Here is an 18,286-nt window from a genome sequence, read left to right as displayed (position 1 = left end):
CGGTGCAATGTGCTTAAGAGAGGGAGCTGCGCGCACCCAATCACAGGTACCCATGTACGATATACGATATTTGCAGCGCAGTCTTCGCATTGCATATATGCGTTATTCTATTCAACTAGCGAAGCCTGGATATAATCATCGAGACCTTTCGCGCCGATGAGATCTACGACGTAATAAGGTATAGGGTCAGGGCACTATGTATTCCCTAGAAGGTCCTTCGCATACCGAGCACGGTGTCTCTTCTTCTTTAGGGGGGCACTTATTACGAAATCCGAGGCTGCACTCCGGAGGCAGCGAAGGAAGGCAGTTGGGATGACTTCACAAGGATCATTTCAACCCTTGTCAGTCTCGTCGACACCTTCCCGGTAACGGCACGATGGTTTTCGCGCGCCTATCGAGTCTTTGACGAGGCTACGGAGTATCGGTTAACTGACCTTGTGTTTCAAGGGCTGGCCGTTGTGGCAAAGCAACTGGGGGTGCAGTTGCTCGTCGAAGCCCCACCCAATTCAGCAACCTCACACGGACGTCCACCTTGGCTTCGTCCGTTGGTTGGAAGCAAATAAGATTTCACACTGGACTATGAAATGCCATCCTCGTCATTTCTTCTTCTTCTTGCGCGCATTTTGCGAAGCTTCGGCGGACGAGTTCAGCAAGCCCATGTTCGGATCCCTGGCAATCTGCTGGGAGAGCAGCTGCGCACCGCTTGCTCCTCGGGCTTGCTGGGCTATGTTCCCTGAAGACTGCGCCAGCCTCTCAGCGTGTGCCCGTTGCTCCAAGGCATCTCTCCTAGGAAAGGGTCAGTCTCGACTTCCAGCGCCGTTGGGGACATGAATATATTTCCAACCCTGATACCAGAAGCTTGTGGGCAAATCCTGTCTCCTTGTGAACAAATTGTAATAGACTTGACCGCCTTCCGCCTCTCCGAGAGTGTAGTTTCCGTTGATTATGACTTCATTGATCTCCCAAAGTTGTTGTTCCATTTGCGGCTCCTGGGCAGAGCCAGCATCTTTGCGGTGCTTCTTTTTCTGGTCGCCTTTCCCCATGATGTTGAAGGCCAAGCTGCTGGCGAGAGTCATCGCGAAACGCGGGGTCAGATTAGGATCCTCAAACAGGCAGGCTGCATACGGAGCGCCTCTCCGTCACGCGGTCGATGCTTATTGGCACGTCGCCATGCAGTTGATTTCCTCCCTGGGAGTAACTGATGCCTCAAATGAGCCGCTTCTGGGCGCATTGGCTAGCCTGCTACGGAGTACTGTAGGTAGAGGTTACAACCAGGGCTTGGATTTCATTTTGGAGATATGCTGTTAAGGAGAAGCCAGCATTACTCCCGGATCAGTCGATGCGGATGCAATCATTCGAAAACCTCTCTTACCCTTGCTATATAGTCTTCCTTGTCCCTGAGCTTATTGTCTATCAGGTCCTGCGCGCCGAATCCCCAGTACCAATAGAAGACGTCGTCAAAAACCTTCAGGCCAGGATGGTCCTGGTTGAAGAGCGGTTGGATGTGCCTATTAAATAGAGTGTACATGCCCTTCGGTACCGAGACGGCGTGGAAGTACCAAAAGCTGCCCCTTTGCCACACATCGCGCTGGACTGATGCCTGGACAACCGAGCCGTTACACCGCCTCTCTTCGGCCTCGTAGATGGCGATATATTCTTCTAGGACAGCCTCATACTCGGCAACGGCGTCGCGGTCCTGGAAGCCGTCGACTGGCCTCGACGTAAGCCAGTAGGGTGGCAGCTGCATTTCCAGAGGCATGGTATGTGCCCACTCCATATCGATGACGGTTTGGATATTCCAGTCTTCGTCGACAAAGATGTTTTGCTGATGCAGGTCGGTCAGCGTAAAGAAAAAGGGGCCGTCGCGGAACTCGGGGCGGATAAAGTGGTGCATGGTGGCCCGCAGCGCAGTGAGAGCGGCGAGCTGCATTCGGCCGTCTTCCTGGCAGTGGGCCGCGTTGGGTTGGTTCCGGATCTTGTTATCCTGGAGGGAGAGGAGATCCGAGAGATACGATTCCACTTCGGCGTACGTACGATGGCGTGGAACACCCGACGGAATTCCCTCGTTCTCGAGCATCTGGAAGTAAAGGCTCAGTGGCCGGTTACATAGGGCAATCGACCCGTCCGTCCGGAGCAGCAAGGACCCAATGCGTGGTAAGGGGGTTGTATTAAGCGATAGCGAGATGCGTGCCAGACCATGGAACAACCTCTCTCGATAGGCCTTGTCATGGCAGTGCTCCGGCCAAGTCATGGAGAGCCTCTTGCCGCGTGCCTCACTGATGAGAAGAAAGCCAGGGCCCAGCGAGTGACGGATAGATCGTCGAACATGACGAACGGGTACTGGGCGTGCAAGAAGAGAGAAAATCAGGCGCTTGATGTTCCACCAAGATCTTTCCCAGAAAGGGGTGTTGGATGGGTGTGTGAACTAAGGCTGTTAATCTAGGATCACGAGGGACGTCAATGCTTGCCAACGCTCACCGTTGATCCATCGGGCAACCCAAAGGCATGTAAAACAGGGATTGGGACGTCAGGACAGTGTTCCTGTAGCCATAGATAGGCAGCAATCTCTGTACGGAGCTTTTCTTCGGCGTTTCCCGGGCACTGGTCTTCGCCAATGCGATACGGAAAGGGGAGGCGGAGGAAGACGGTTCGCATCTTGGACAGGCGTATTGGAATGGCAACGTTGAAACTGCCGGATCTCCAGACCTCTCTGACACTCAGGCGACACGATCGAACTCCCAGTTGAAGCCGAATCATTTCCTCAATGGCAGCTTTATTGGCTTCGATGGACGTCAGGAATTCCTCCCGCAGGGCCGGGTAGCGCATTAGAACCAAGACATTGTTATCGTCGGCAAGGGCCCTTTTTAGAGATTCAGATTCCGACTGGTCAGATCCGGATTGGTGGGCTGCCGAGTGTGGCATGATGCGGAGAAGAAGTTAAGAATATGTTGACTGCGAGGCAAGGTTGGGAAGAAGAGACGTTGGCTGCGATGTGTCGCGACGAGTCGCGCCTTGGAGGCAGTGCTAGCCGCATTCGGATCGGGACGCTGAAGCCCGCAAGCTGTTACCCAGTAGCTAAAAAGCCATACATTTTAATATATTACTTACTGTTGCTGATACTATAACAGACCTTGTCGGACTGACCTACCGGTAACGTTTCTGAAACCCTTTCGAGCAAGTCTTCGGTACCCAGTAGCCGACCCGATAAGTCCATAACCCCTGTAAAGAAGCCCCTTCTCTGGCCAGCCTCCGAGCGTCGACGAGGCCAAGTGCCAGTAGTTCGTCGCCGCATCCAACAACAGCTTTACGTCAACGCGCTTCAGCGGTCGCATCCGCATCATGTCGCTGCAGGGGCTTCAGGAACGCCTGACGGCTCTGCAAGAAACCACGACGCAACTGCGGGACCTGATTGATCGTCTATCCAACCTCAAATTCCAGCCTGGCTCCGTCCCGCTCGACACCGAGGAAGAGAACAGTCCGAGCGGCGAGCTCAGCGCAGAGATCGGGCAGATACTGCGCAGTGGGCTGGAAGAGCAGGAACTGTTGCAGGAAGAGGCCAGGTATGCCAGGCCAGAGGGGCACGATAAGGCCAGGTTGGAAGATGGCATCGAGAGACTGGGTAGTCAGCTCGCCAGGTAGCCATGCCCTGTTGCCTTCTCAACCGGCCTGATACCGCGCTGACACGGACTCTACGTAACAGCCACCGAGCAGCCTTTCGAAAAGCACGGCTCGCGGCGAAAAAGAGCTTGGAGCAGGCGCAGAGACTGGAGAGACATCTCCTCGTCCGGTCGCTATCGATGCCCGTGTCCGAGTGCGAGTCGCCCACGTCGGCCAATGGCGAGGCGCCCATGCCTATAATCCGCCGCACCCCACGACACACGCTGCAGCAGTCGAGCCTGTCTCAGGAAGACCGCCAGACGGTCGGCGCCAGCAGCAACGTCACCACTGCCCTGCGACGGACGCACGATCTCATGGCGGCCGAGCTGTCGCGCAGCGAGTTTGCGCACCAGACGTTGACGGAGTCGTCGGCTGCGCTCAAGCAGCTCAATGAATCGTACACGTCACTGGACTCGATGCTTGCCAGCTCGCGCGATCTGCTCGGCACACTGCTGCGGTCGCAGAAGAGCGACACATGGTACCTTCAGACGGCGCTCTACATGCTCCTGACCACGGCGGCCTGGCTGGTCTTTCGGCGCATCCTCTACGGGCCCCTGTGGTGGCTCGTGTGGCTCCCGATTCGGATCCTCTTTGGAGCCGGCACCAAGGCGGGCGGCGCCATGCTGCGGGGACGCGGCGATGGTGCCGGGGAGTCCGTCAAGGTGCCTGTGGGCGGGCAGGAGGGCAGGATTCCCGTCGACGGCTTGCCCGACGATGACTTGCCAATCGCCCAAGTGAGACACGAGACAAGGGATCCGGATGAGGTGGACTTGGAGTCGGTGGTGGAAAAGGTACGCGAAATGGTGGAAGACATGGAATCGACATATGGGCGATCTGATTCGAACGAGCACGGGAACACGAAGAAGAGGATGTGGGAGGAAACCGAGGGCGTTGGTGACCAAGCTTATACAAGAGACGAGCTTTGAAGGTTGCAGCCCACAAAAAGAAGACGAACTGTTCCCTGTTCCCATCTGCCGAGCGCCGGGTGATGGTCGAGGCTGAGCACCACCGCATCGCATTTCGTTTGCCTCGATGCTTGGCGCGGGATGTGTAGAAATAAGGACGGCGCCAATGAGTACGTCCGTCGATAGACAAAGTCTCGGCTCGTCCGTACGCACGCACTAGACCCTACAAAGCTTATTTTATGGCCGGTCTGGGCCGATGCGGGCAATGTCGCTGATCCAGGGGATGCTCAGCTTGGCCATCTCGACGGCCAGTTGGAACAGATAGTCGAGGCTTGGGAGAGTGTGTCAGCGCCACGTCGGACTCACCATGCCTCGTGTGATGCGTGCTCACCTCTCGCACTGGGTCTTGGCCTTGTGCACATTGTCGCCCCAGACATAAACGCCATGTCTCCGGACGAGGACGGCGTAGGCGTCGGGGTACTTGTCCATGGCGGCCTCGAGGAACTCGGTCAGGTCCTCTTCGTGGGGGGTGTTCTCGATGACGGGGATGCGCAGGGTGTCGTGGAAGCCGAGGTTTCCGGGTTTGGCCGCGTCGGCGGCGCGGCGAAAGGCCTTGATCTGCTCAATGTTGTTGATCTCGAAGACGTCGGGGCGGCTGTTGGCCTCGAGCAGGAGGGTGACGAGGACGGCCCAGTGGGAGTGGGTGTGGATGCAGCAGCCGGCGCGGCGGCGGGTGAAGGCGGCGAGGAAGAGGGGGGTGCACTGCGAGGGCTTGTGGCAGGGCGGAGAGCGGAGATAGGTGCGCTGTTGCTGCTGCTGCTGCTCCGAGTGGGGGTCTTGGGCGGCGAGGTTGAGGACGTAGATGTCGGTGTTTTTCATGAGTTCCTTTTGGACGCCTGACGGGGCGATGTAGACAAGGTTGCTGGTCCGTGTTAGGACATGACGACGACGACGACGACGATGAGCATGAGTGATGAAGCGGATGGGACGAGGCTCACCCGTCTCTGATGGAGCAGCCGCCGCCGGTGCCGGTGACCCAGCCCAGGGTCCAGAACTTTGCGCAGAGCGAGGGGATGAGGTTGGCCGGATGCTGCGGGTCGTGCGAGGTGACGAGCCGGTCGGCGGCGGCGTCCTGGCCGGGGCCGGGACGCTTGTCCTCGGGGTCGATTGCTCCGGCGGACGAGGCCATCGCGGGCGGCGTGGGGGGGGAGGGGAGGGGGGGTAGGAGGGGGGCGGATGGACGTGGGACAGGGGGAATGTTCCGACGACGTTTGTGCGGGAGCAGGTCAGCTGTTGCGCAAAAGCAAATTAGCTTCGCAGGGATGAGAGAGAGATTTGTGGTTGAGGTTGAGGGGGATGCTGCAGCAGCAGCTGCTCGGTGAGTGAGCTAGGAAAAAGCTCACCGCCGGTGAGGCACGGTGAGGTGAGCTGCGGGTGCGGGGTCGGGCCGGAGGGCTAGGCGGACAGGCACGTATCCATCAGCTCATTGGTCCGATGGGTTTATTTCGTACGACACTGACGAGAGTATAATTCGCGTCGTCTCGTTTGCTTTGAACCTTGTGCATGACTACGGATACCCCATTGTACAGCATGTATGTCTGTGCAGACTCTCACGGCAGACCACGTGGGACGGTGCTGGTCGGAAAAGTGATGAGAGATTTCCCTATATAAGATGAGATGGGCGCACAGGGACACGCAGGCAGGTAAGGAAGGCGCCTCGGCTTGCCGCCCCGGTGCTTGGAGCTGCAGCGGCGCGTGGAGGGCATGTGAGGAATCCGAAATGGTGAATGCGCGTGCGGCATCTCATAATCAAAGCCACGACACGACTGCAGGTCCAGCCAGGAACAGGAGGATGCTGATGTTAAGGTAGCAGCGTAGGTACGGCGCGCGGTAACTTAGGGAAGCGAGCGCGATGGGCTGGGCCCGCAGGGACGGCTGAGATGTGCCGGCCTCTCAAAATGAATGCGCTTTGTGACGAAGTGACGAAGCTCAGCTTTGGGATGAGTGCTTTGGAGCCATGTGCCCGTGGGCGGAATGGCGCTTGGCTAAAAGGACATGAAGCCATTTGCCACGACAGTTGCGGAGTACTACGGAGTAGGTAGGTATTGGGTTGCTTCTTCCCCTGAGACCAGTGAGTGCAGCTGACGGCCGGGGCCTGCATTGGCATCTGTCCGAGGATGAAATCAATGCATGCATGTTTGTGCGGAAAAAGCACCGTGGAGCCGTGGTTGCGCTTGTGCGCGCAGGCTAGCGGGCATAAAATGCTCGGGCAAACAAGAATGGAGCTTTTATGCGCGCTCGGCTGCGAGCAAACGATCGCTGGGTCTGGCGGAGAAAAGATTTTTTCCCCTTGCTTACATTTCCATGGTTGAGGAACATGCGCTCCATTGTTTATGTCAAGCACACCGGCTGCTCTCACATTACGTAAGTGCTGCAGGGGATGGCAGGCAATAGCTTCGCAAAGGAATACTCCGTACGGACACGTATGTACAGCATCCGTACATTCTGTTGTCATGGGGCACTCGGGGCTCGTCGTTTTTCTTCTGCACCTACGGCGCTCGGACGCCCTTGGCCGCAAAGCGTCGACAGGTCGCGTCTCGGTCGCGGCGGACAGGCCAGACCGGACGGACTTGCTGGACGAAATGAAAGACAAGGCCATGGCGCACCTTGTCATCTCTTGTTAGGTATTCCCCGGGGCACTCTCGCTCTGGCGCCGATCGGGGTCCTCTTTCTCTCACTCGACCGGGGGGGTGCGGAGGCTTGGGGGATCCACCGATCAACAGCCAAGGAGCAGGAAGAGAAGAGATCGTGGAGCAAATCATGATGAGCATTGTCACATGCCCGGCTGGCCAGAGGCAAGCCAAAGCGTCTCGTATAGCCACACACGAGCTCTCCCACCCAAAAGGCCGGCGCCTCTCGTATTACCGTGGACGGCGGCTTCGTGTACACACTGTACAGCACAGAGCGAGTTGAATGCAGTCGCCGCGGCCCGGGCTGATGGGTTGATTTGAGCACCGATGTCATGTGCCGCGCGGCACACTTGCCTGCATATCCATGTGTGTGCTCACAAAAGGCCGAATGACTGATTGGACGGCTGGTCTTGCCGGCGAGATATTTACTGTACTGGACAGTACATACGGATACATGAGCAGGAACGATGTAAACAAGAAAATTCCCGCGATTGCCTCCTTTGAGCCGAGACAAATTTCAGTCAGCGAGCCGGGGAAAAGGGGTGGTGCGCGGACAAAGCAGGCCGCTCCCAACAGCAAAAAAACCACCCCCATCCTCATCGTCAGTATCAGCAACAAAGAATAATGAATCCATGTATTACTGTGCTACTTGGCAACGGAGTAAGTTGCCTAGGCGCCCATGCGCCCACCGTGGCTAGCTTCAAACCAGCGAAATAACCTCGTGCCTTGCTTCTTTTGCGGGACAAGCTGAACGGGAAAAGACGCCTCCCCCCCGGCGAGGCCCGCCGTTCGAACATCCTGCTCCAATTGCCTGATGCCGGGCGGAGGCAGGCTGCGTGTTTCGGCACTGTACCAAGCAACCAATTGGCCGCCCGATGATGGGCGTAATTTCGCCTCTTTGCCCCAATCTCTTTGGCAATCAGCTTGACGACGGGTGTTGCATACCAGCCGTCGACGCTCTCGCCACTCCAGTCAAAACATTGTCCGTTGATGGACCGATGTCTGAGTTCCTCCTGGACAAACACACACGGTCTCGCAAGAGAGTCATCGAGCAAGGAAAGAAAAACATGCGGTTGCGTCGGCGCCCGTCTGCTTTTGGGGGGCATGTCGAGTCCGTAGCTCACATGCCTGCACTGTACGGTGCTGCACTGTAGGTCTTGGGGGGCTGCGCCGAGCCGAAAGCCGGTGTTGTTGGACTCACGCCCCCCTCTCACCGTCGTGTGTTGATCGACCCCCCCCCTTTCCTCCCCCCAGAGCAGGGGATCTTGTTGTGCACGCACAAACACAACACAGGCGCGGGCAAAAACACGAGCTTGGTATTGGCCATGGCGGACCAGCCAGCATGCAGCCCCCCGGCTCCTCCTTTTGGTCAAATTAATAAAGGGCCTCGACCTGCTCGCGTCTCATTGTTCCAGCTCCCTCTTCCTTCCTTCTCTCTCCATCCCATTCTTCTCTGTCATAATAGCCACTTGTTGCTTTTTCTCCATCTCGACACTCGCTACCACCGTCGCTATTGTAATCGCCCTCTCGCCTTCCCACCACCACCACCACCACCACCACCACCGCCGTCACAATGCGCTTCACGGCCCTGATCTTTGCCGGCGCCTTCGCCGTTGCCAGCGCCCAGACCTCCGTGTCAGCCCCCGCGTCTTCCGAGGCCGCTTCCTCGTCCGAGGCCGCTACAGCCACGTCGGCTGCCCCTGCCCCGCAGACCTCTGCCGACAGGTGCCTCGCGGCCTGCGCCCTCGGGGACGTTGTGTGCAAGTCCCACTGCATCACCGTACGTTCTCAGTCTCGTCTCCCATTTCTTAAAGTTCACATGGCTAACCTTGCTCCCTGTGTAGGTCCCCGCCCCCGACACCAGCCAGGTCAACGCCACCACAAACTGCGTCGCCGCCTGCCCCCAGGGTGACGGTAGCAAGGAGCAGACTGAGCGCTACGCTGCCTGCCAGAGCGACTGCATCAGCAAGCACTACTATAACTCGTCTGCCGGCACCCCCAAGGCCACTGGCGCCGCCGGTGGTGATTCTGCCAACGGCGCCCCTGCCTCGAGTGGTGCCGCGGGTGCTTCTCCTACCGCTGGCAGCAACTCTGCTGGCTCTGACAGCGGCGATTCTACTGCCACCGACTCCAGCGGCTCGTCCGCCACTGCCACCGGCGGGTCTTCTGCTACCTCTACCTCTGGCTCCGGCACTCGCGCTGGTTCCGGTTCCGGCTCCGGCTCCCGCAACGGTTCTTCGTCTTCGAGCTCCTCCGCTCTCGCCCCGGCTGCCACCGCTGCTCCCGCCGCTATCCTGGGTATTGCCCTCGCTGTTCTCGCTCTGTAAAGCTCTTCATGCTCACCCCTGCTCACTGTCTCGGGCCACGCCGTTAAAAGGGTGGATGGGCGCACCAGGGCGCCATGACGCGATGTTGTATATTTCTCTGCATAACGATTTTGAAAACATGTATAATTCGGCGGATAGGTGGCAGGGACTTGGACTGAGCTAGTTGTTCGATGAATGAGAATCAAAATTTCCATTATTCGTTGTCCTGTGCCACATTGTGAGCTGCGAACTTGGTAGTTACTGGCTCGCGTATAGGGGGGAGACATTGCATGCCAGGGCCTGAGACATTCCAAGACAACGACAGAACACGACTTTCGATAGTGTCGACAAACTCTGAGCTCATAGACATCCATGAGCAAAGGTAAAATACAGGCAAACCCGAGGATTGATCAACCCGTGACGAACATAGTTCCAAAAGAATTCAAGCTCCAGTGATTAGCCGCTGTGACTTCAGCTCGCCAGGCCGGACCGTCCCGCTAAGCTTTACCCCTGACGAACCATCGAGTCCAAGGTACACAGTGCCAAGGTTCCATATCCTCCACAATACCCCGCGCTCTTATACAGTGTGTACCGTGTTCAAGCGCATTTACATACTCAATCTCGACTCCATCCCATCAACTCGGTGTGGCTTTACTTCTTCTTCTTGCCCGTCAACGCGTCAAGCGCACTGCCCAGGCCGAGGGATCCGAGGATCTTATTGAGCCCCAATCCGCCCAGCAGTTTGTCGATGAGGCCGCCCAGGCCCAGACCGCTCAGCTACACGCAGGAGAGTCAATCCCGTTGCCTCTCGACCGACCGACTCAGGGAGAAACGAGGAAAGGGGGCGGTGGTTGCTTACCAGCTGTCCGACGAGCCCGAGCACACCATTTAGCAACAGGCCCACGGCCGCGAGGATCTGGAAGAGCGGCTCGGTGAGCAGTCCCCATAGAGGATTGAGCTCCTTCTTGGCGTGCGGCATGCCGTCAATCTTGCGCTGAGCGTTCTCGATGGTTTGGCTGACGGTGCCCGTGAGCTGTATCGGTGTCGTTAGCATCTTACCGCTCAGAACCATACAAGGCTGGCACTCACCTCCTTGAGCACCTCGGCCAGGTGGTGCTCCTCGGGGCTCGCGTCGCGCGTCGCCGCCTTGTGCTTGGCATTGCGCTGGATGCGGCCGTCCGGGTCCAGCCCGCGGATGACGCCGTTGGTCTCCGTCAGGACCCTGTGGCCCTCCTCGATGAGCGGCTTCACTTCCTTAACCAGCTGCTCCTCGTCGAGCTCGTCCTTGGGCTTGCGCTCCGCGCTGTCAATTTTGTCCGTGATCATCTTGCAGATGGGACGGATCTTGTCGAGTGATTGCTCGATCGACGCTGAAAGCTGTCCCGCAAGTTTGCGATCCTTCTCCGCCTGCTCGCGCGCCTCCCTCTCCTCCGCAGTCTCCGTCTCCACCTCGGGCTCCGGCTCCGGCTCCGGCTCCGGCGGGATGTCCTCGAGCCGGCTGACGTGTCCGATGGTGATGCCCTTGGAGTTGACAACGTCACCATCCTCGTCCACCTCCTTGCCCGAGCAAATGGCCAGGTCGCCGCTCACCAGCTTGCCAATGAGGTTGCCGTCCTCGTCGACAATGTTGCCCTCGCGGTTGACCCGGCGGCCGGCCAGCGGATCCCTCCTCTTCTCCACCTCGGGCTCCTCCCAGCGCTCTGCCTTGCCCAGCACGTTGCCGTTGCGGTCCACGACGTCGCCGTCCTCGTCGACGGAGCGGCCAAACAGCTTCTTGCCATCGCCCGACGTGAGCCGCCCGACCACATCCCCGGCACCCGTCACTACCTTGCCGTCCTTGGTCACGGTGCAGCCGACGAGCTCGGCAAACGGTCCGTCGCGGGACCCTTCGCGTTCGTGCTCCGGCACCAGCTCTGCCTTGCCGATGATCTCGCCCGACTCGCTCATGACGTGCCCGTCTTTGTTGCACATGCGTCCCACGAGGCTGGCGACGTTGCCCTCGATGACGCGGCCGTAGATGACGCCCGCCGAATCGACCACGTTACCCGCCTTGTTTACTCTCTTGCCCGCCAGCATCGACCGGTCCGTTTCCGCCTGCACCTCGGCCTCAGGCTCGTCCCATGCCTCGGCCTTGCCGACCACGTTACCACGTCGGTCTAGGATGTCGCCGTCCTCGTCGACACGGCTGCCCTTGAGGCGCTTGGGGTCGCCCTCGACGACGGTGCCCACCTGTCTGCCCTCGGATACGACCCGCCCGTCGGCCTCGACGGTGGCATCAGGGAAGTTTTCAAAGGGAGCAAAGTCCTTGGCGCCCGCCCGCTCGTCATCGGGAAGGGGCTCGGCTCGACCAACTATCTTGCCTGAGTCGTTCCAGAGGTTGCCCGATTCGTCGGCCGTCTTTCCCAGGAGCTGCTTGACATCGCCCTCAACCAAGCGGCCGATGACGTCGCCGTTTTTGTCGACGAGGTTGCCGGCCTTGTTGACCTTGGTGCCCTTGAGAATGCTGTAATCTACGGGCTGCTGCTGCTCTTCCTCAGCATCGGCCGCCTCGTCATCCGGAAGGGGCTCGGCACGCCCGATCACCTTGCCCGACTCGTCCAAGAAGTTGCCCGACTCGTCGGCCATCTTACCTAGGAGCTGCTTGGCGTCGCCTTCGACCAGCCGCCCCACGACGTCGCCGTCGCTGTCGACGACATTGCCCGCCTTGTTGACCTTGGCGCCTTTGAGAATGTTTAGGGCTGTAGGCTCCTGCTTCTCCTCCTCCTCGGCAGGCGCTGGCTCTTCCTCATCCGGAAGGGGTTCAGCACGCCCAATCACCTTGCCCGATTCGTCCAAGAAGTTGCCCGACTCGTCGGCCATCTTACCCAGGAGCTGCTTAGCGTCACCTTCGACTAACCGCCCCACGACGTCGCCGTCGCTGTCGACGACGTTGCCGGCCTTGTTGACCTTGGCGCCTTTGAGAATGCTTGGGGCTGTAGGCTGCTGTTGCTCTTCCTCGTCCTTGCCTGCCACCTCCGTTCCGTCCTCCTGCTGGGCCTCTTTGCCGGTATCTTCCCCAACCGCCTCCGCCGCACGCTCCTCACCCTGTGCGCCATCCTTGTCCGTCTCCCCGAGGGCTGCTGGATCCTCGGGGTCGCCTTCGGCCCTGGCCTTGGTTTCCTCTCCGACCTCGGCCTCGCCTTCAGCCTTGGTCTCGGTGTCGGCAACGGAGTCGTCGACGCTGGCTGACGTGAGCGACTGGGATTGCGTGCGGCCGAGGGAGGCGTGCTCAGTGGGGTGCTCCGAAAGCGCTCGCTCCGTGGTGTGATCTGGAGCTTGGTCGAGGCCCTCGGGACCCTTGTGCGAAGCCTGCTCGAGGCCATGTTCTGAGGGAGTGTGTTGCGAAGTCTTGTCCGTCGCGTGCTCCAACCTTTGGTCTGTGGGGACTTGTTCAGAAGGAGCATGCTCAACGGCTTTTTCCGTTACCTGCTCCGAATGCTGCTCAGAGGGTGCTCGCCCTGTGGCCTGGTCCGTAACCGTGTCTGCTGCTTGTCCAGGGGTTTTGTCTGCTGCCCCCACCGAGCGACCTCGTTCCGTAGCCGTCTCTGTTTGATCTGAGCTCTTGTCGGTTGCCTGCTCGGGGCCCTTTTCCGTTGCTTGCTCCAGAGCTTCTTCGTTTGTCTCGTCGGCGGTTTGTTTCGTGGCCGCGTCTGTGGGCTTTGTCTCGGACTTGGCATCCTTGTCGTCTTCGTCGATTGGCGCGGGGCTCCTCACGACCATGGGCTCATCGGGGGTCTTGCCTTCTCCTGGGATGTCAATGTCGGGCTTGGCGTCCTTGACGTGGTCGTCTGTGGCCGCCTTTGACCGCTCCTGAGCCTTGTCGGCGGCGGACGATTTGTGACACTTATCCGTCGCTCTCTCGCCGGTCGGGGTGTCATTGTCTTTGAGTTGAATGCATGGTAGATGTTCGCCTTGGGCTGACGAGGACGGGGTTTCTGCAGGGTCTTTGACAGAGGTGCGCTCGGAAACATTGGCAGAAGTGTCCTGTCGAGACGTGTCCGCGTCTGTCGAATGCTTCTCGCCCGGGATCTCACCCTTGGCGCTGCTCGGAGCGCCCTCAGCCTGCTTCTCATCGGTGCGACCGCGCTGGTTCTGACTCAAGGTTTGCAGGTTGCCCGCAAACTCAAGCGTATTGCTGACGGGCTTCCGGATGTTCTCGGCCGTCTGGACGGCGCCTTTTGTTTTGCCGAGCAGGTTCCAGCTGCCCGACTTGGCCTCGCCCTTGGTCGACTGTGTCGTGTACTCGCTGTCGAGCGAGGCCTTGGCGAGGACATCACCTGAGTCGCTGACGATGTCGCCGGCTGTGGTGGCGGTGTTTCCCACGAGATCCTGGGGGTCCTCGGAGTCTGGTATCTTGCCAATGGCCTTGCCGCTGTCGTCTACGATTTCTCCGGACTTGTTGACGACGCCGGCGGCGACACTTCGTGGGACGGCATCCGCCGATTCAGTTTGAGCTTCACAGGTTAGCTAGAGCTGGCCAAAGGAAATGGAGGCGGGTTCATTACATTGTTCATGCTCGTCCTCTCTCTGCGTTTCGGACTCTTGGCCCCAGCTGCCGGGGATGGAAAGCGGGTTCTTGGGCATTGCCGGCGAGTATGGTGATTTCTTCGATGTACGGGGTATAATCTGGGGTTGGTTCACTTGGTCCTGGTGTTTCTCTTTCAGCTTTTCAAGTTTCTTCTGCTTTCTTTCTCTCGGACGGCAAAAGATATACAGCCACACGAGCCTCTATACATTTATATGCGATGTGAGCCATGCCCAGCAAGCAAGTTTCTTGGTCCTCTTCCTGCCATTGCAATACTGTCTAACCAAGTTGCGAAGAAGGGTGAAAGGCCACCAACGTCAGAGACCAGCCAGAACTTTGACGGGGGCCATTGGCATGGCGTCACCGCTCAGATGGAACCGAGTTCTTGGAGCCACGAGTGACGCAATATGACGGCTCCGGGCTCCGAATCGGGGGGTGCCAAAGGAGCCAGGCGAGGGCAGAAGAGGTGGGAGGGGCGTGGGAGCAGAGAAGAGCGGGAGAGAATGAATGGGTTCGGGATGCGGTTGGCCCATGCATATATCCTCAGCAAACCAGGCAAGTTGGCCCGTGCCGTGCCTCTTTCTTGGCTCCGGAGGGCCGGTCATCGAGATGCGAGTTGTTGCAGGCCTGCGTGCTTTCTTTTCCGGTGCCGCCACAACGACTCCATGGACCCGGCGGATATCACGACGGGGTCAAAGCATGGCGGAAACAGGGTTGCCGATGGAAGCAACATGGTCAAGATGATCTCAGACATGAGGTAAGGAGTCTTGACTGTGGGGAAGCTGGTGTGGCTGACGCCTGCATGTCATGCTTTGATCTCACCCTGTTTTTCCATTAATGCCTTTACACAGGGATCATTGCCTCGGCCTTTATGGATTCATCAAGCCACCCCCCCCCCCCCTTTCCCCCTTGTCGAGGCTTCCCCGCGCCGGATCAGCCTCACCTCACTATCACAACTGATACTCGTACAGTACTCCTTCCATGCAAACATACTAAGTACATACAGAACAGAATACCGAGACCATGGAGGGAGAAGAGACCCTTACGATGGTGGTGGTGGCGGCGGTGGCGCGGAACAGGCATGGAAGACGGTGGGTATCTTGATGATCAGCTGAATGCCGTCGTGCGTCGACTTGACGTCGAGGCAGACCTCGGACGGGCTGGGGGTCGCGGGCGAGCATGACGAGGTGCCCGGGTGATGCTGTGATCCCTGGCCCCGTCTTGATTCGCCGGGGCGAGGAGAGCCTTTTGGTTGCATTATCTTTCCGACGGGCACGCCCTCGTGGTCGAAGATGGTGCCGGCCTCATCCACCCTCAGCCCCCGGTCGAGTGGCTTCCTCGACGACGGCTGAGGGGGCGACGAGGAAGCAGCAGCGCCAGCCGGGGGCACAAAGTTCTCGGAGACGTACCCAGCCACCTGGCCGTCAGCGTCGACAACCTGGCCCCGCGCAGAGACGGGCCTGCCCACCATGGAGGGCAGATCGCCTCGCACGTGGCCCAGCACGGTGCCGTCCCAGTCCAGGACATTGCCGAACTCGTCGACGAACCTGCCCTCGAGGCCCCGCGCCAATGTCTCGAGGTCCTGCTGGGACGCGATGGGAGTGATGGGGGGGATGGCAATGGGCTCGCGCGGCTTGTCGGGCGCGGCCTTGTCGTCATCGGGGCTGGTCCTGCTAGTCTTTGGCGACGAGTCTGGGTGCGCGGCATCTTGCTGGTCTTGGGGTGGCGATTCGCTCAGGGGCGACGAAGGCGGCGGCGAAGATTCCGTCGCCATTGTGGAGAAGATGATGGAGGGATGGGAGAGGGAAGAGGGATGAATGGTGACGATTTGAAGACGGGCTTGATGCTTGCAATGCCGTACAATGAATGGGTTGTTATGCTGTTGACGGGAGCTTACAGTATGAGCTGGGGTGGTGACGAAAATAAAGAAGCCGAAAGACAGGGACCCTTGTCCTTGTCCTACCAGCCCTCATGATAGTAATGACATAATAGTAGCACTTCCAATCGCTATGTATGTAATTACAGGATAAGCACATTGAAGCAGTTGGTTAGTATTCTCTCTTGACAATGCCCCAAGTTGTTCCCTATGCCCACTGCTCGCCCGACGTAACAATTGCACAACGTCTAGGAAATCAACTTCGATAATCCTCCAATAGAAACAAATGCAACCTCGAATCCTTCTCTTTCTTTCTTCCCTTCTCCCTCGCAAGTCATCCCGGGCGGGACAAGAGGGGTGAGAGGAACGCAACGAGATGTGACGTCGGGTCCAGGCCAACGAGGCAAAAGAAAAGCTGCTCCGCCCCGTCCAGCCGGCCCTAGGTAGCCGAGTCTGGCAGGTGAGACGGTTGCTGCCTCAAGTTCCCTGCCTGAATTACGGGGCGGTGTGTGTATATCATGCGAATTACACATAAGTAGGGCTGGACTAACATGGGAGTTTACTGGCACCCCCTCCTTTTGGCCTCGGACCAGAGCAAAGCAATAATCATAGAGGTCGAGGGGGGAGCCAAGGAATTCGAGGGAATGGAGGCATGGGGGAAATCAAGGCAGGATCGGGACGCGTAATAAAACGGGCGCTTAGATGCATGTGCGTGCAGTAGCTGCGCTCTTGATCCTTGCAAGGGCCGGATAGGAATACGAATGCCTGCGGCAGCTTTGCAGAACTAACAACAGCAACGGCATGCAAAAAGCCCTCTTTGGATTGAGCTACAGATACTCGTCTAAGGTCATGGAGACGTTTTCTCGTCTTCATACCACCCTTTCCGCTGCAATAAGACGGTGATGCACCGAGGGGGGGGGTTTAACGTAAATCCAGAACAGACTGCCAGACAAGAAACGCAAATAGATGGATTCCAGACAACTTCGCAACGGGGTGTGGACGGGCGCGTGAGTCGAGGAAAACAGAATCGGGCTTTGATTAATTCCTGCAGGGTTTTTTGCGCGGAAAAAACCAACAATTAGCCGACTGAATCCTGGCCTTGGGGGCGGAGAGTGGGAATAAGTGCGGTGGTGGTGAGCAGCCAGCAAAGCAGAAAATAAATAGCCCGGCAAAAAGAAACTGTGTAGAGACAAGATGCAATCCGACCAACTCCCCGGGGGCCAGAGAAGAAAGCTATCCGGTGCTACCAGGCGCAATGCATATGTAAGAGACGATGGCCTGATGATGGTGATGACGGGGAGAGAGGGGGAGAGAAAAGGGAGGAATATGAGGGAGGAGCGACAAGACTGAGTAAGGAGGATAGGGGGTTCATGGACGTACAGCAGTGCCAGCTCCAGGTCGCCGTGGATCCTGGCCTTGAGGGTAATCTCGATGTCGAGGTTGAGGTCGAGCCGCAGCCGCAGCGTGTCGCTTTTCCCGCCGCCGCCGCCGCCGCCACCACCACCTTGCTGCTGGTTGCTGACGGTGTTGTTGGCGACGGAGCCGAGCGTGTTGCTGACGCTGCCGACGGCGTTGTCGGCCAAGCCCTCGACGGGCAGCTGGTCCAGCGGCAGGCCCGACGACTTGCTCTTGGCAGAGCGCTTCTTGCGCGGCGCCGCCATCGTCGTCGTCTGCTGCTGCTTCTTCTTCTTCTTCTTCTCGCCCTGGCGCGCCAGCTGGTTCGTGTTGTCCTCGGCGCCCGAGCTCGACGGGTCGTCGTCGCCGCCGGAGCTGGGCCGCTCGGGGTCCCGGGTCGGTGCCGGAGACGAGTGTTCGGACATTTCGGCGGGTGGTGCGGGAGGGGAGGAGTTGTGAGAGAAAAGGCGGGGTGAGTCTTTTCTTCCTTGGTCTTCTTTTTGAAGCACGAGCGAAATGTGTCGTCCCGCTTCGTTCCTGGTTCTTGTTGTCTGTGTGGTTGTCTCGTCTTCGACACGCTCTTGGAGATGGCAAGCAAGACTCGGCCCCTATTTTCTACGGCTGGTCATCACAATGGATGTGGCGAGGACCACCGGAGGCCCCGTCACTATGTATGAAAAGCCTCGGGCGTCAAGTGTCCGGGTCTGGAGCATGCCTGCATGGAACGGCCCGGATGAGGTCATCGACAACGACCCCGGCCATGGATGGACATGGTCCCTGGACGATTAGACACACCTCTCTCTGTCTCTCGTCTGTGCTGTTATCGTTCTGTGCCTCCTTGTCGACTTATTGCCCTGCCGTCTCGCGTACACGAACCCACAACGATGCACACC

At 58.6% G+C, this 18,286-nt stretch overlaps 7 protein-coding genes across 7 annotated transcripts; 2 read left to right on the top strand and 5 right to left on the bottom strand.

Annotated features, from left to right (window-relative positions):
* Positions 1-596: 596 nt before the first annotated feature.
* HRG_05961 (phosphotransferase enzyme family domain-containing protein) lies at positions 597-2,826 on the bottom strand (the record flags this gene model as incomplete). Its single annotated transcript, XM_044864432.1, has 5 exons — positions 597-786; positions 853-1,062; positions 1,270-1,301; positions 1,373-2,425; positions 2,479-2,826. 5 exons carry the CDS (start codon positions 2,824-2,826, stop codon positions 597-599), a joined length of 1,833 nt encoding a protein of 610 aa, XP_044720964.1.
* Positions 2,827-3,339: 513 nt separating this feature from the next.
* Positions 3,340-4,583, top strand: HRG_05960 (sec20 domain-containing protein; the record flags this gene model as incomplete). The annotated part of the gene is made up of 2 exons (XM_044864431.1): positions 3,340-3,635; positions 3,701-4,583. 2 exons carry the CDS (start codon positions 3,340-3,342, stop codon positions 4,581-4,583), a joined length of 1,179 nt encoding a protein of 392 aa, XP_044720963.1.
* A 216-nt stretch (positions 4,584-4,799) lies between these two features.
* HRG_05959 (methylthioribulose-1-phosphate dehydratase) lies at positions 4,800-5,751 on the bottom strand (the record flags this gene model as incomplete). Its single annotated transcript, XM_044864430.1, has 3 exons — positions 4,800-4,893; positions 4,954-5,484; positions 5,561-5,751. The coding sequence occupies 3 exons, from the start codon at positions 5,749-5,751 to the stop codon at positions 4,800-4,802; spliced, it is 816 nt and encodes a 271-aa protein (XP_044720962.1).
* Positions 5,752-8,825: 3,074 nt separating this feature from the next.
* On the top strand, positions 8,826-9,579 carry HRG_05958 (uncharacterized protein; the record flags this gene model as incomplete). The annotated part of the gene is made up of 2 exons (XM_044864429.1): positions 8,826-9,032; positions 9,097-9,579. 2 exons carry the CDS (start codon positions 8,826-8,828, stop codon positions 9,577-9,579), a joined length of 690 nt encoding a protein of 229 aa, XP_044720961.1.
* A 630-nt stretch (positions 9,580-10,209) lies between these two features.
* HRG_05957 (LEA domain-containing protein) lies at positions 10,210-14,181 on the bottom strand (the record flags this gene model as incomplete). Its single annotated transcript, XM_044864428.1, has 6 exons — positions 10,210-10,335; positions 10,418-10,591; positions 10,648-12,563; positions 12,633-13,062; positions 13,117-14,051; positions 14,103-14,181. The coding sequence occupies 6 exons, from the start codon at positions 14,179-14,181 to the stop codon at positions 10,210-10,212; spliced, it is 3,660 nt and encodes a 1,219-aa protein (XP_044720960.1).
* Positions 14,182-15,164: 983 nt separating this feature from the next.
* HRG_05956 (uncharacterized protein) lies at positions 15,165-15,896 on the bottom strand (the record flags this gene model as incomplete). Its single annotated transcript, XM_044864427.1, has 1 exon — positions 15,165-15,896. The coding sequence occupies one exon, from the start codon at positions 15,894-15,896 to the stop codon at positions 15,165-15,167; it is 732 nt and encodes a 243-aa protein (XP_044720959.1).
* Positions 15,897-17,231: 1,335 nt separating this feature from the next.
* On the bottom strand, positions 17,232-17,818 carry HRG_05955 (uncharacterized protein; the record flags this gene model as incomplete). The annotated part of the gene is made up of 2 exons (XM_044864426.1): positions 17,232-17,241; positions 17,379-17,818. The coding sequence occupies 2 exons, from the start codon at positions 17,816-17,818 to the stop codon at positions 17,232-17,234; spliced, it is 450 nt and encodes a 149-aa protein (XP_044720958.1).
* Positions 17,819-18,286: the final 468 nt, after the last annotated feature.

This window comes from Hirsutella rhossiliensis (genome assembly GCF_020360975.1).
Source record: "Hirsutella rhossiliensis strain HR02 chromosome Unknown scaffold00005, whole genome shotgun sequence".
Classification (NCBI taxonomy): domain Eukaryota; kingdom Fungi; phylum Ascomycota; class Sordariomycetes; order Hypocreales; family Ophiocordycipitaceae; genus Hirsutella; species Hirsutella rhossiliensis.
The sequence above is the reverse complement of the archived record's forward strand: the minus strand, read 5'-3'. Positions and strand labels throughout refer to the sequence as shown.